Source organism: Prunus mume, linkage group LG3 (genome assembly GCF_029339155.1).
Source record: "Prunus mume cultivar Tortuosa linkage group LG3, ASM2933915v1, whole genome shotgun sequence".
NCBI lineage: Eukaryota > Viridiplantae > Streptophyta > Magnoliopsida > Rosales > Rosaceae > Prunus > Prunus mume.
In genome coordinates, this window is record NC_142700.1 from 14,630,785 (window position 1) to 14,647,417 (window position 16,633).

General features: G+C 35.0%; 1 protein-coding gene across 1 annotated transcript; it reads left to right on the plus strand.

Annotated features, from left to right (window-relative positions):
* Nucleotides 1-5,471: 5,471 nt before the first annotated feature.
* LOC103326289 (transcription factor MYB102) lies at nucleotides 5,472-7,228 on the plus strand. The gene is given in 5 exon segments (XM_008228501.2): nucleotides 5,472-5,739; nucleotides 5,862-5,991; nucleotides 6,308-6,895; nucleotides 6,897-6,963; nucleotides 6,965-7,228. Coding segments are annotated over 5 exon segments (1,047 nt in total). The 5' UTR covers nucleotides 5,472-5,606; the 3' UTR covers nucleotides 7,094-7,228.
* Nucleotides 7,229-16,633: the final 9,405 nt, after the last annotated feature.

Below are 16,633 nucleotides of genomic sequence, written 5' to 3' on the forward strand. Positions count from 1 at the left end.
TCAATGGATTGAGGAAATTTCTACTACTAAGTCACTTACAGTAAAAACCAATCGACTAATAAATGTAATATAACACATTATATAAACATATCCATGGAAAAAAAAAAGAAGAAGCACAAACTCTACATCTTCTGCATAATTTCTCTATTGCACGTCACAAAAAGAAGAATGGAGAGTAAATCCAAAGAACAAGAAGAAAAAATGAGTCGTGATGGAGGTGGCCCTCTTTGGCTTAGTCTTCTTTGAGACATTTTGAACGAACCGGACTCAAATTCCACTTTGGAATCTGAGTCGAACCCTGTGTGTGTCCGACACTTGGTTGTTGCCGGACACAAATGACCAATTCTAACTATAAACCAAAATAAGTCCTTAAATGTCGGGACTCTAGTACCTCTCCTGACAATTGTTCGCTAATTAGGACTCTAGTCCCTTGATCAGCTTCTGAGGAAACCCAATTTGGAACCTGTGAAGTTCAGAAACAAAGGGTCAAGCAACTAATCGGCATGAGGATAAATTAAGAATATAATAATAATTAAAAATTAATTATGAATCAGGTTGTTACACATTTTATCAAAGAGCTTGCCTTAGTTGGACACAAAAAATTATGAAAACTTGACATCTTCATAGCTAACCCTTAATAGATTGGGAACGGAAGAACCATGTTTCAACCTAATCAAAATATTTAGTTTTTATTCTACATATCTATCTCATACTACTTGCGTTAGGTTATAAAAAAAACTCTCTCATTATTTTATTTATTTATCTCTGGCTTTTCTTTTTCTTTCTTGACGTTGACACTACAATTCAAATCGTGTGAATAGGGCTACATATAGTTGAAAACATGCTACACGACCCAAACACCAACCGTTGATATGGGGCCTCGAGTTGAACTATCATCGGATGGGATTGTTAATGATAAACTGATGCTTGATTGAAGTAAAATGCGGCCCCCATTGATTATATATTTTAGAAAAACTACATTCCTACCTAATCCCCAATTTAACAGTGTCTTACTGTAATTTTTTAGAGTTTTTCACAAATAGACTCATTTTAACATAATATATTATATAAAAATTCTTATAAAGTCTATCTGGAGAGAAAATTCCAAAACTAGTCACTCGTAAATTTCTAATTGAATATTTATAAACAATCTACAATACCTCACTTTTAAAATTTAACATTCAATTTAAATTTTATTTTTCACTCTCCGCCGACTAGAACCATATAAGATGTACTGAAACTACGATGAACCTTATATTTCTCTTTATGCCTGCTAAATCTAAGGAGTAAATTGAGAAAACGAAGTGTTCATGTTCAATGTTTGAACAAGAGGGTGACAAGAACTCGTGACATCTCTCCATCACCACATTTATTTATTTATTTTTCATTGATGTGCTTTCAAACTTCTCCCAAACTTTTTTTGACAAGAAGGGGAGCCATCAGATACAGTGTACAATGCTATCTTTTTTTTTCGTCGAATGTACAATGCTATCCAAACAAAGTTGATGTGATGGTTTCATGGGACCAGAAAAGAGAGTTGAGGGTGAGTTATTCACATTGCATTATCCAGAACTGATAGTGGATGATTTATTATTTTAGAAATATATATGATCCCATTTTTTTTCGCATTAATATAGAAATTCTCAACATCGGATCCGATTTTAAGTTGAACAAAATGTATCGATGACGTGTTAGTATGTTTAGTTGGCAATAATAATATCAGCACATTATCAATGACATATCAACAGTCCCATACAAAGCTGGTCGACTATCGAGTCATATGGGTCGCACCGAAGGAACATGCACAAAAAGACTTAACTTATGATAGGGAGAAATACATACTCAGGGATGGTCAAAACTCAAAACATAGAAACAGAAAGCAGAAATGAATCTGATCTGATGTGATTAGTCAAAGCCCATGGGTTCATAGTCGTCTAATGGGTAATGGCATCCTTGTCTTGTTACCTGTCACTCCTCGAGAGACTAACTTGTAGAAAGAGTACTATAGGTGTCCATCACTCACTGCAATGCAAGATTTGGTCAACATTTCATATTTCTAGTAATCAAAGATCCGTGGAAATAACATCAATTTTCACATGTTTTTTTAGACCTTTCTCGCCTTTCCACATATGGTTTTTCTAATGGGTAGTGGTAGCCAGCATAGAATGAGTTGGGCATGAAATGCATGGAATCAGGGGGAGCTGCATATTTGATATGTTTGACAAAGGATCTAAATTGATAGTATAACAATACGTATTATGTATGTCACACTCTCTGATAACATTTTTATATTAAAATCTACATACGGGGAACAGATTTTCAAGATTACAGAAAGATATGAAATAAAGACTCTAGGCATACATGGATTTTTTGATGCATTCATGCACTTGTTGAATATTCTTGTCAAAGATATATTTATTAAGGAGGACTTATTAAACAAATGGAAATGGGTAGTAGAATTCCCTGTCAAATAGGGTTAGGGTTCCTAAGTATAGGGTATCGCTATCTTCATATATACATATATATATATATATATACACGGTTGCCATACACTACCACCAATGTGACCGACCGAGCTCCACAACGGAAACAATTGGGCATATACATGCATATATAGTTGTCATTGCTGTCAAAATCTTGACCATCTTTTTCTCTTTTCCAAACTCTTCTTTATGAAATTGCTTTTGAAATTCTTCCGTTGTCGTTACATGTAATCTAGGCACATCAATCACTTCTAGCTCTTCCTGACACATGTAAATTAGGATCACTGTACCTGCCCCAAAAAGGATCTATATTCTTCTCCAGGAGACGTCAAATATGTATTATTAAATTTGAATTTGACGACTAAGGTGGTAGTTTAGGGTTTCACATTTTACTCGATATGTCAAATTAAAATATTATTTTATTATATATTATTTATTGGTTTACTATAATTTAGGCACATTTTACTTGAAAAATAATAATAAAATAATGAAAGAATATTACAAAGTCAAATAGTAAAAAATAATAACAAAAGAGAGAAATGTTATTTCACGTATAGTTTAACATTTCGGTTGAATTTAACATCTCCCTTGAAAATATTCTTAGGTTTTTTTTATTTTTTAAAGTACTTGTGTGTATATTTATTCGTAGTAATGGACATAACTAAAGACTATATTTAGTGAAAGATTAAAAAAAAAAATTAGTCGGTCACCCCTTTGATTAGTTTATGTCGCTGTTGATATTAATCTTTCCCCATCAATCACCAATATAATCTTCAAAAATAAAAATAAAAAACACCAATAAATAATGATAGTTTCACGTGTGGTCAATTTTGTGCCAAGGACAAAGCCACTCCTAGACTAGACTGTGGAGTGGACTCTAGCACAGTACACGGTTTTAGAAAAACAATAATCTCGTGGTAGTCTTTAAGAAATTAGGCCGCTCCACTCCTGCAAGAATTGATCTACTTAAATCCGAACAATTTCTTTTATACACATACAAAGTTATTGTCTCTACTGAAGTCTGTTTACTCGTTAGGAATTGGAATTAGAATCAAGAATTGAATTTCAATTATGGAAGATTCCTGCGTTTAATTCAAATCAAAAAATTAAAAAGTAAGTGGGGACCCACACAAAATCAGGAATTCAATTTCTGATCTTGGAGAAGTATTTAATTATTGGGTGAGAGGTGATATTCTAATTCTTGGAGAACTAATCTATTAGGAATTCATCTTTTTACTCATATTATATCCTCACACAATTTTAAAATTTTAAAATTTTTCATATACTTTAACCCAACAACAAGGGTATTTTAGTAATTAGCACTACTCATACCCCAATTCCGTATGGTTTAGTAAACAACTTTAATAGGAATTCATAAAATAAACAAATTCACTGAATCCGCTTTGTGACTTCATGGAGAAAACGAGAATCACATAATAAACAAATTGCAGCTGGGCGGCTTGGAGGCTCGGAGCCATGTGTGAACAGTGAAACTGGCGTTGGCTGGGTGTAGTGTAGACTAGTGTAGATGTAGAAGCAATGTTTTGTATGTTGCTGTTGCAAGGTCTACGATTGCGTCAGTGGGGGGCTAACGCGGTGATATTATTGTGGTGCCAGCTAGTAATGTACTTGTGATAAGAAGGACCAATACGCACAATTAGACCTTCCCAGGGAAAAGGATCTGCATGTGTCAACACAAACACAGTTTAACGACTTTAGATGCGAGTCGGGTCAAAAGTATCTGGATAGATACATCAATCCGCTCCAGCTGAGGCGGAGGACTGTCATAGGGTAGAATCTCATTACGTGTGGCAGAACATTGATTAGAGATATCAAAACAGTGTTCTCCGTGATATACAAATTTTTCTGTCGACTGAGAGATTACCTAGAGAGAGAGAGAGAGAGAGAGAGAGAGAGAGGTTGACGAGGTTGATTGCCATGCTCATGATTGTGCGAGCCTGCACAGTTGGGATTGTTGAATATATCCCAATAGCCATTCGGTACTTCAGAAGAAATATGTGAAATAGTTCTTCCCATTCCTAATTTGTCTTTTCTTTGTTACAATTTTATTTGCGTACGTTAAACAAGATTATAAACAGAAACCTTTTTGTCTTTGAGATTAAGAGCTATCTTTCTGGAATCTACTAATTATGAAATAGGAATCCAATTAGAATTATTGCACTCGTATTGCGCTTATATTCGAGGCGACGATGTTTTTGAAATTAGGGTTGAAAGTTTAGAATTGAGAGAGTTGAAAATTTTGAATTTATATTAGAAAGATAAGTTCAATGAACAAAAACAAAACTCAAGGTTTTATCTGGCCAGGAAAAGAGTTCGTAACTCGTTATTATCTCATGGAGTTTCAACCGTGTTTGAATTTCATTTTAAATGCCAACGAAAACAAGAGTCAATTTCAATATGAATTGTTAGAAAAGAAGACAAAATCTGAAATAGAGATATGCTTTTCTATTTTGGTATATGTACACAGGACTTTGGAGTAATGGTATTTTAGTTGTTTGAAAAAATAACTTCTTTTTCTCTTCTGATTCTCCCTCGTTGTTCCATTCTTGGTTGCTTATATTTAAGACTAATAGAGTATTTTCTACTCCATCTTCCTGCTTTACTCCTTAATTACAATGGAGTCTGCACAATAATAACGTGCAGAAGTCCGCATAGGATAAATTTTCAGCCGTAAGTGTAAATTTTTTTTAATAATAATTATGGGTACGTAAATATTACGTAGCATAATCCTGCATGCTGCGGACGTGATCTGATTGATTAAAAGAGGGGACCATTTTTATTTCATATTGAAATATCTGATAGAGGAGGGAGATAATTTGCGGCTAGCTCTGTAATTTGTCGTCCTAACAAGACACGTGTCCTTAAAAGGGCGGTACCCAATCCCATTGACTTCCCAATTTGCTTCGCTTGCTATCCTTCCCCTCCTATTTATATATCCTCCCTCACACTTGCCCTACACCAACATTTCTGCTCTAAGTTTGCTTCTTCACCTCAAACCAAGTGATCAATACCTCAAAATCCTCTCTCTCTCTCTCTCTCTCTCTCTCTCTCTCAAGCATACATTACTGGTTTCTAAACTAGTTTTTGTTTTCGACGAATATCATGGGGAAAATTCCTTGTTGTGACAAAAACGGATTGAAAAGGGGTCCATGGACTCCGGAGGAAGATAAAAAACTGATTGATTACATTCAGAAACACGGGCATGGGAGATGGCGAACCCTACCTAAGAATGCAGGTTAATTAATTTACAAATGAGTACTTTTGCATTATTTTGTCTTTATTAATTGTGGTTTGAGTAGCATATTTATACTAGGATATATATAAGGCTTTAATAACCCTTTGTTGTTTTGTGTGTAGGGCTAAAAAGGTGTGGAAAGAGCTGTCGCCTCAGGTGGGCAAACTATCTAAGACCTGACATTAAGAGAGGGAGGTTCTCATTTGAAGAAGAAGAGATCATAATACAGTTACACAGTGTTTTGGGAAACAAGTACGTCTACATCCCCTGGTCAATTAAGCTACATTCCCTTCATTAATTACATTTATTCTACCTAATTAGAAATCAGTCCAAAAAATAAAAAGATGTTTCGTTAAAAAGACTTTTGACGTGCATGCGATATTATTATTAGAGGATTTGACAAGATATATTATTAGACCGTCAATCTGAATTATCAAAGATTTGTATAAGTCAATACTATCATACTATAGTTTGTGGCGTGAGTTATTTCCATGCATATTCCTGAATTTTTTCCATCTTACCTAACTATAAGCTAATAATTAAATATTTCCTCTTTCTACCTTGTTAGGTGGTCTGCTATTGCTTCTCGCTTGCCAGGAAGAACCGACAACGAGATCAAGAACTATTGGAACACACACATCAGAAAGAGGCTATTGAGAATGGGAATTGATCCTGTGACTCACACTCCACGTCTTGATCTTCTTGAACTCTCGTCCGCCATCTGTTCAACTCTCTACAACTCATCATCACCACACAACCCGCAGCTTAATGTTCCAAATCTGCTTGGAATTGGACCTATAATGGATCCAGACCTCCTCAACTTGGCCACCACTTTCCTATCATGCCAGCAAAACCAAACTGGTTTTTCACAAATTAATCAAACCCAGTTTCAATCCCAATCAACCCAACCAAGCCAGATCCAAAACCCGGTTCAAGAAATCCAATCTTGCACAACATCAAACACTTTAAATGTCCCATTTCTTAGCTACCCGGGTTCTTCAAATGTAGCTGGCCAGGGTTTTGTTCCTACAACAAACCAGTTGGGTTCTTATGACTCTAAATACGAGTCCATGATTAGCCATATTCCACACCAAAATTACAACCAGCCATGCACTTCCAATAACGTGAATCAATATCAAAACTTTCAGAACCATGAGTAGTTTTGGTTCAGTTCTATCGTCAACACCTTCGTCAAGCCCGGCAACCACGTTGAATTCGTCACCGGCTGACCTACATCAATAGTAGCACTGAAGATGAGAGGGATAGTTTCTGCAGCAATATCTTAATGTACCATGACATTCCCAATGCCTTGAACGGCACCAAACTTTTGTACCAAAAAAACATCATAAATTAACTAGCTGAGTGGTGTGTAGCATGCAGGAATCAAAGTTGGTGTGAGTTTTTAAATTAGTGTTCTGAGTTTATCTTGGAATTTGAATTCATGTATGATTTTCTAATTATTTTTAGAAAGTTTATTTAAGTTTAACAACATTAATTTCTACCTCATTTTTAGTAAAACGTTGATTTTGTTTGCGTGCATATCTTGTCAAGAAATTTTAAGGATGTTGAAAAAGCAATTGAAGGGAAATTGAAAGTACAATGGACCGGAAATGAAAAAGAAGCACAAGAAAATGGGTCTATGTCTATAATAAATATTGGAGTTCCTTCTACGTTTCAACCTCTGTCTTTTCTTTGGAACATTTGACTTGGTTACATCAAACCAGACAAATAGTCGACCAGAATCTTTGGAGCCTTGGACTTTCCCTGGTTTGAGACGATTCATCACGTCCAAATAGAACTAGTTTAGTTTTGCCTTTGAATTTCTTCTTAGAGTTAATTGGGGTTGCCAACAAACAGCAGATTCAGGAATTTTTCAGTGGAGATACAATTCTTAAAAGCTAAAAGCTAAAAAAAAAGAGAAGAATTTATTAAAAAAAGAATAAACAAAATTGGCACTTGCTCAAGAAAAAATATATATGCATCTAACTTACTTTGGATTGGCGTACTCAAGAAGAAAACAAAAAACGCAGGACTCTTGTGATGCACACACACTTTAATGAAATTGGAGTGATGTTAAATTGGTTTTTTATAAAGAGAATTCACAATCCTACTTAAATAAGGATTCCCAAAACCCAATTGAATAAAAAGAAGTCCCAATTAAAACCTCAAGTTATGTAAGAATTATAAAAGCCCTTTTAGAAGCCCACGAATGGCTCAGCAGTTTCCACCTTATTTATTTATTTATAAAAAAACCCTAGTCCAAAACGACGTCATTTTGGCTAGGCTTTTTATAAATAAATTATAAAAAGAAAAAGAAAAAGAAAAGGTCTTGTGCTTCTCGCAACACGCCGCAGTGCAACAACAATTCACTTGGACATTTCATCAAACAACTTCTATGCGTGAGTAGAGGTGCAACTCTAGTAGCTCTAATGGAGTTTTCCAGCAATCGGAAGTGCACCTGCACTTCCTTGCGCCTACACAGGTCCGCCATTAGTTGCCAATGAGGTCTAGCTCATAAGATAAGAACTAAAACAATCTCCTTGCTTTTGAATTTGTTTTCAGTTTTCTGTTAGAATAACTAAAAAAAAATATTTAAATATTAATAAAAAAACATAACTGTTTCAATACAATTTAAAAATAGAAACATAAGATAAGAACTAAAACAAAACAAAAAGGGAAAGACACCAGCATGCAGCCGCCACCACCCCTTCTCTCTTTATTCCTAACAACCACCCACCACCCGTTTGGCAACACAATGGCAGAACTACAAGGGGCTCGGCTGGGCTCTGGCCCAGGGCTGATTTTCCAACTTAGTCTTAAATGTATAAAAAAAATACCCTTTAATTAAATATTAGCCCACCGTTTAACACACACACAACACCTTTTCTTTTTCTCAGCCCACAATTGGGAGGTGGTGGTGAGGCTAGAGGGACCAACACTTTCCTTTCTTTTTTTCTTCTCCGCCAGTTTTGTTCTTTCTTCTCTTCTCTCCCTCCTTTTTCTTCCTCCTTCTCTCATTCATTCATTCATTCATCTCTCTCTCTCTCTCTCTCTCTTTTCTTCTTTTCCCTAGCTCAAAATAAATGAACCAGCTCTACTCTCCGCCAATTTTCTTCTTCCTCCTTCTTTCAGTGTGGTTTCTCTGTGGCCATTTTGGCTGGATCACACCCAAAAAAGAAAGAAAATTAAATCTCTTTAGGAGTTCTGGGTTTTTGAGTTTTCTCTTTTGGGTGCTGTTTTGTGCTCTCAAAGCCTCACAGGTCTCTGTCTCTCTCTACATTTTTTTTTTCTGTTGGGTTTGGCCTCTGATCTTTATATGCTTACCATCTATGAAAAGAACTATTTTTAAAGCTCTGATGCTTTTCGTTTGAGTAATGGGTCTATTTGTTTTCTTTCATTTTGTTAGTTTAGTATTCAATTGAGATTTTAATAGACTGTAATTACATGATTTTAATGTAATGGATTTCAACCGAATTTGTAATTATATGATTTTACTCATGATTTTAATAGATTGCAATTACATAATTTCACTTATGATTTTAATTCGCTTAGGATTTTACTTATGATTTTAATAGATTGCAATTACATGATTTTATTTATATTTCTATTTCTATACAAGCTTGAACTCTATCACCTATCATCATTCACCTAAATACATAACCTGAAGGAATATACCCAATTTCTAGGATACAGATACCCAATTTTTAGGGTTAATATAAAGATGGAGGCACAGTAACGATCAAAGGTTAGTCTTTCAACAGTGTAACTCTCAACATAGCCATACATAGGCAGAATGAATACGTTAAAGATACCGAGAGCCTAGACATAACATGCAAGAACACCACTCACCTGAGCACTCAACTACAAATGCAAAACTACCATTAACTCTCACAAGCCAAATACAAGGAGAGAATCGTATGTAACACACTCAAATGAGTTGAAGCAAATAATACAACATAAAATTAGTTCTTCCTTTCTGTAATCAAAAGTAATTCCTCTCTGCCATAATAATATTACATAATAATCTTGTGTGCATTATCTAACTAAGGAGGCTTAAACCATACAAGCTCATCGAATTCATGTATGCGACTTATAAACCTTCATGAATTGATAATACAGTTATTACCTAACTTCATTAGAAAATCACTTGTGCACAAATTACTCAAAACATAGATTCATCCCACCCATTATTTCACTAGCAATGCTATTCCATACATCAATGGATTTATCACTCAGTGAACTAAACCTAATACATAATTCAATTAATATGACACTACCAAAATACATAATTCAACTAAAATGCCACAACCAAAATACATAGTTCAACAAAAATACCAAAAATAAAATTCAATTGAGGCTATTTAATAGACAAAGTTCAACCAAAGCACCACAACCAAAGAAGTTTACTACTATATCGTACATCATACATAATTATCTCTCCTGGTCTAGTCCAGGTGTTGATGCAGGTGTTGTGTGATTCTGAATTTTTTTCTGTTTGCCTCTCATTCATATTTGCCATAATTCTCTCTGCCTTTTGATATAATCTTGGTTGGATTACATGCTTTTCGTTTAAAGTCAGCAAATAAATTATACAATACTTTACATGTCTTTCAGCAAAATTACCTTGTTTTGATAGGATTTAAAAACTGAAGTGTTAATGGAGTGAGTGGCTTAATAGAGAACAACGATGAAGACGCAAAATGCATGCAACCAGCGCTAGTTAATAGATAGAGAATAACCATGAACAGATGCAAAACGTATACGAACATCGCTAGTATAGAGAACAACCATGAAATGGGAGCTCTTTTCAGATGTGTTTGTTCATCTTATCCCAAAAGAAAAACAAAGAACGTGAGAATCAGGCATAGGAGGGTGAGATTTTTTATGGGGTTTGGTATTTATATCACCCACTCAAAAGTCCCACACAATACATCATTTAATAAAATACTTCAAAATCAGTAAGTTTTTGAATAGCACGATATTTTGTCTTATCTTTTAAAAGTCCTAATCAAATACCACTAGACTTGTATTTATGATTTAAAAATCTTAATTGAACACTACTAGATTTTTATTGATTACTTACAAATCCTAATTGAATACCATTGGATTTTTAAGCTTCAAAACAATCAATTAAAATCTCAATTGAATACAACCCCCTTAATAGATAGAGAATAACCATGAACATATGCAAAACGTATACGAACATCGCTTATAGAGAACAACCATGAAATGGGAGCTCTTTTCAGAAATCTTATCCCAAAAGAAAAACAAAGAACGTGAGAATCAGGCACGAGATTTTTTATGGGGTTTGGTATTTATATCACCCACTCAAAAGTCCCACACAATACATCATTTAATAAAATACTTCAAAATCAGTAAGTTTTTTAATACCACGGTATTTTGTCTTATCTTTTAAAAGTCATAATCGAATACCACTAGACTTGTATTTATGATTTAAAAATCCTAATTGAATACTACTAGATTTTTATTGATTACTTACAAATCCTAATTGAATACCACTGGATTTTTAAGCTTCAAAACAATCAATTAAAATCTCAATTGAATACAAACCCCTAAGTGAAAGAGCAAGCCATTGTTTTAGAGCTCCGAGGCTTGGTTTTGCTTGTTTAGATTTTGGTTTCTTACCAAAAAGAAAAAGAAAAAATATTTTGGTTTCTGAAGAATGGGATTTTCTTTTGAGTTTACTAGCTGTTTTCGGGCTTTTGCCCCCTTACCAAAAAAAAATCTAGATAATTTGAAGCATGATATATTATATAATAGAAGAAGCCATGAAAAAAAAATTTAGCCTACCCTTGGAAAAAATCCTGGTTCCGCCATTGGCAACACCATGTCTGATCCACCCCACCCTCTCTCTCTTTCACTCAAGAACAGCCCCTACCCTCACCATTCCCTAGCCATTTGCCCCATCCCCAGCCACTCCCCAGATATTCCACCCGATCTCCACCCCACCTTTGCCTAACCAGTCGTTGCCTCGCTCCTAGGGCCTCCACCGTGCCTCTCTTCTCATCCCGACAACCCAAATGCTTTTTTTTTTCTTTGAAGTTTTTCTTCTACTAATGTTATGTTTTACTTTTAATGAAATTTAATATTCTTAGATTAATTCAATTCTTTTTATTAATTTCAACAAGGTTTATAGGTTTTTAAAAGACACAAAAACAAGTTTATCCTGTTTATTTAACAACAAATTTAACGGAATGGACAACATTGAGCTAACTCTACTAAACACATGAATGAAATTGGCCAAATTAAAAACACAGGGATTAAACGAATATGGTAAAACACAAGGACCATTTTGACATTTAATCCTTTCTGAAAATACAAAGGAATTTACAAAGAAAATCTTGAGATATCTTAAAATTAAAACAATTAAAACTGTGTAGGAGACTTTTTCTTTTGGCAGCTGTAAATGGGCTAGGCTACCGTAAATGGATGATGAAATTGTCCCATTTATCTGAGTTCGAAAATTAAGCCCCAAAAATGCTTGAAAGGGCGCAGAGCCTTAGGAAGTATTTTGGTTACCTTCACCAGCCAAAACAATAGCAACTTACAGGTAATTTATACATGCTTATATATAAAATTTTGAGCTTGGCATGAGAGGCATATGACATGGAAGCAAAATCAACAAGAGTTTAGCACTGAGGGGAAATTTAGGCTTTCTTAGGAGGAAAAAGGGAAGTGTTAAGGTGAGAGATGAGAGATTTGTAGAAGATTTGGCTAGGAAGAGAGAAATAAAGAACAATGCTCTTTGACAGAGACTCAAAAAGATGGAGAAGATGGGTGAATAGTGCACTAGATTGCTAGATTTTTGCAGAGAGGAAGCTTCTTTGTCTCAGGTTGATTTCGTTGGGTAGAAGAGGCCTCATTTTATAGCTTTGAAACCATCACTTCCCAAGAAACCCTAATGGCTTCTACCCAATTTAGCCAAGTTTTTCCCTTTCTTTCTCCTCTCCTCCCTTGGCTTTTTCTATCTTAGTGAAATTTCCTCTATCTGTTTGCACAAAATCAGGAACTTTGGGAATTTTGCTCAAGGCCCCTATTTTATTTATTTCTTTGTACATAACTATTCATATTTGGAAGACTTCCATTCTCAGATATTTTTCTTCTTCTTTCCTTCATTCTTCCATGGCTAGATCTGATGAAGGGAAACAAATGGGTATACATGCTGGTTCGAATGGTGCTTAGAATGGAAGTCTTCCATGAACACATAAACCCTATGTGCACGACAATAGGTAAGTCGAACACGTAAATTTTGTGAGCTTATTGTGATGGAGATTTACGACAATAGGTAAGCTCATATTTGCTCATATTATTATTCTTCTCAAATATAGAGTATTTATACAAGTACAAAGATGTGTTAACTAAATAAAATAGGAAATATATATAAATTACAATAGGACTGTGAGCACAAGAGATAAGCAGAACACGAAACCACAGTAAGCACGGCAGCAGATAAAGCAAAACACAGAAACCCTATGAGCACAGCAGAGGTAAGGTATTAACAAGGTAAATGGCAACAGCGGGCTAGGATTATAGGTCAGGTGTATAGTGCATCAGAAATAGGTAGTGTTTAGGGTTATGGTTTTAATGTTGCAGGGACAGATTGAAACACAACAACAACATCGACAATGACAAAAGAATGATAAAGGAGAATTCCTCGTAATTCATTGGAAACTTCTCTTCATTCTCCCATCTTTTCCTAACTGGTCATCACCCCGCTCCCTCCTAGGGCCTCCACCGTGCCCCTCCGCTCATCCCGACAACCCAAATCCTTTTTTTTTTTCTTTCAAGTTTTTTCTTCTAATGTTATGTTTTACTTTTAATGAAATTTAATATTCTTAGATTAATTCAATTCTTTTTATTAATTTCAACAAGGTTTATAGGTTTTTAAAAGACACAAAAATAAGTTTATCATGTTTATTTAACAACAAATTTAACAGAATGGACAACATTGGCTAACGATACCAAACACATGAATGAAATTGGCCAAATTAAAAATACAAGATTAAACGAATATGGTAAAATAGATGGACCATTTTGACATTTAATCCTTTCTGAAAATACAAAGGAATTTACAAAGAAGATCTTGAGATATCTTAAAATTAAAACAATTAAAACTACAATATATGTCAAACATGATAAGGGAAGTGACTAAACCAAATACATATACGTTTTGCACCCGATAATTTGATATTCAATAGGTGAGGTTTTTCTTTCTTTTTTTGTTTTCTGTAGTTTTTTGTTTTTCTAGAAGGAATGGCCAATGGGCGTGAACTTTGGTCGACCTTCCCTTCAGGGACCCAAAGAGGCTATGAGGAATTTCACCCTATCTATGGCAAGAGTCAGATAATATTCACAACAACTCCGCAATTTGAACCCGGACCTCCCAATTTTTAATTGTTAGGGAGTCAGGTAGGCGCGCTTACCACTGGGCCATCTGCCTTGGTTTTTGTTTTGTTGGTAAAAGTATAAAGATAATTGCTATATTTACAAAATTTAGAAAATAAAACTTTACTATAAATTCGAAATAAATATAAGAAAATAACGACAAGGTAAATGTGAAGAATACTTTACAAATGATAGAGTCTAGAACTTGGTTCTATCTCCTCAAGAAGAAATTGCCTCCTCACAAGTGCTTTTAGGATTTGCTTGGTGTTGAGGCCCAAACAATCCATAGTTTGGCCCAAATATATTCTTAGTCAAATGCTATACCTTATCGAGAAGAAACCCGATTTGGGACACGCGAAAGTTCATTATATGCACTTGCACACATGCTAAGCCAAGCAAATAAGCAACACGCCACGCTACAAGATTAAGTGGCCTAAGCCACGCAAGATGCACAGGGCTTGCTTGAGTGGGTTATGTGTATGAATGGTAATAAATTGACAAAAGGCTTATTGATGGGCCGAGAAATGAAGTCCCGGATTGCTTGGGAGCCTGAAACTCAAGCCCATTTTTTAGGCCCAAACATGTGAGATGAGCACAAAAGAGAAAAAATAGCCCATTACCTCAATCAAAGTAGCCCATTAAGCCAACCAAAATAGCCCAACAATTGATGAAGTTAGCCCATTTACTTGATAAACCAACTTATTGTCCTAGAAAAGGCCAAAGCAACCTAAGAAAATATTTGCAAATCTCCAGCACCTAGCTGAAAATAAAAGCCACGATGAAAGCCAAAATATCCATGTCAGTGAGTTGCTGGGAGGCTCCAACACATGGGAAGGAAACAAGTTTCAAGAAAAAAGCATCCAAGGGATATTAGCGCGCAGCTTACTAGGAGGATTACCTTTTGAACCAGTATGCATACCCATTTCTTTCCCTCATCAAACCCAGCCATAGAAGAGGGGAGAAAAGAATGAAGAAATATGGTTGAAAATGGGAGTTCTCCACTGAGGCAGCTGCGGGAAGAGCATTGAGCTCCCAAAATCTCTGATTTTGTGAGATTGGGCAGAGGGGATTTTTTCCATTATAAGATAAGTCAAAGGAGAGGAAAAGCTTGGCCAAATTGGATAGAAACCATTAAGGTTTCTTGAAAAAAATAGCTTCCAGCACCTATAAAAAGAGGCATTTCCTGCCCATCATAAAAAAAACACACATCTAGAGAGCAAACATTATCTTTCACCATCTTAAACCTCTGCAATTTCGAGCCATCATCCTTCCATCTCTTCCCTATTTTTCCTTATGGTAAACTTTTCCAAAGCTTGACAGAGTTTTCATTGAGCTACCGGAAACTACCCAGCACACTCACTTACTTCATCATTAGCTAAAACAACCATATCCAGAAAGCAAGCTTCCTCTCTCACCTGCAAAATCCAGCAAATTCATGCTTCTATTCATCCGTTTTCCCCCAAGAACGCATAGCTTTCTCTTCAATGCTAAACTCATGTCAATTTTGCTTCCATGCCACAAGCCTCTCATGCTAAGCTAGAAAATCTATATATAAGCTGTTGTTATTTTTGTTAGTGAAGGTAACCAAGGTGTTTCCTAAGGCATCTCTGTCCTTTCAAAGCATTTTTGGGGCTTAATCTTCGAACTCAAACACAGAGGATAATTTCATCAATCTACTCTTTACTGGAGCCCACCACTTACAACTGCCGGAAGAAAAAGACCTATACACTTGGCAAACGTCTGCCTAGGATACAATGATCAACTTCTTGTTGAAGTAGCACAACAATCCCCAAGAAAAGCAAACTCAAACTTGTGTATGAATTCTCTCTTACTAACTCACTATATTTCTAACAAATATAATGCTATGAATGCTATGAATGCTCTAAAAACTATTATTGTTGGATGACAATTGGATAAATGAAATATTGTAGGACCTTCTCTATTTATAGGCAACAAGACCTCTATTCAGAAAAGATGTGACTGAAAAATATCAACAAATGTGTCTTTTCATGTTGCAACCATAAGCCAAGAAGTGCAATGTTTCAATTACTATGAAACAATGCACCATAAACCAAGAAGTGCAATGTTTCAATTTCTATGAAACAATGTAACTTAAGCCAAGAAGTGCAATATTTCAATTTATATGAAACAATACAACTTTTCACATATCACATGACTATTCTCAATTGATACACACTTCGTAAAAGTCATGTACTTAAAGTCACGGATCCCACAATTTAATTCCATTCAATTATTAAAAAATTAACATGTTTTCTATAGTTTGATTCTTGAAATGTTAAGAGGGAATGATGAGGTATCCCCTAGCTCATGTGGGCATTCCGTTTATTAAATTGACCAAAAAATAAAGTTTGTCCTAAACTTGTTAACATATTAAAATATATGTATTCAAGTGAAATTGGGTTCAACCACATCCACAAAATTTGTAATTTAGATAATGTATTTATTTATTTAAATTGCTCTATAAAAT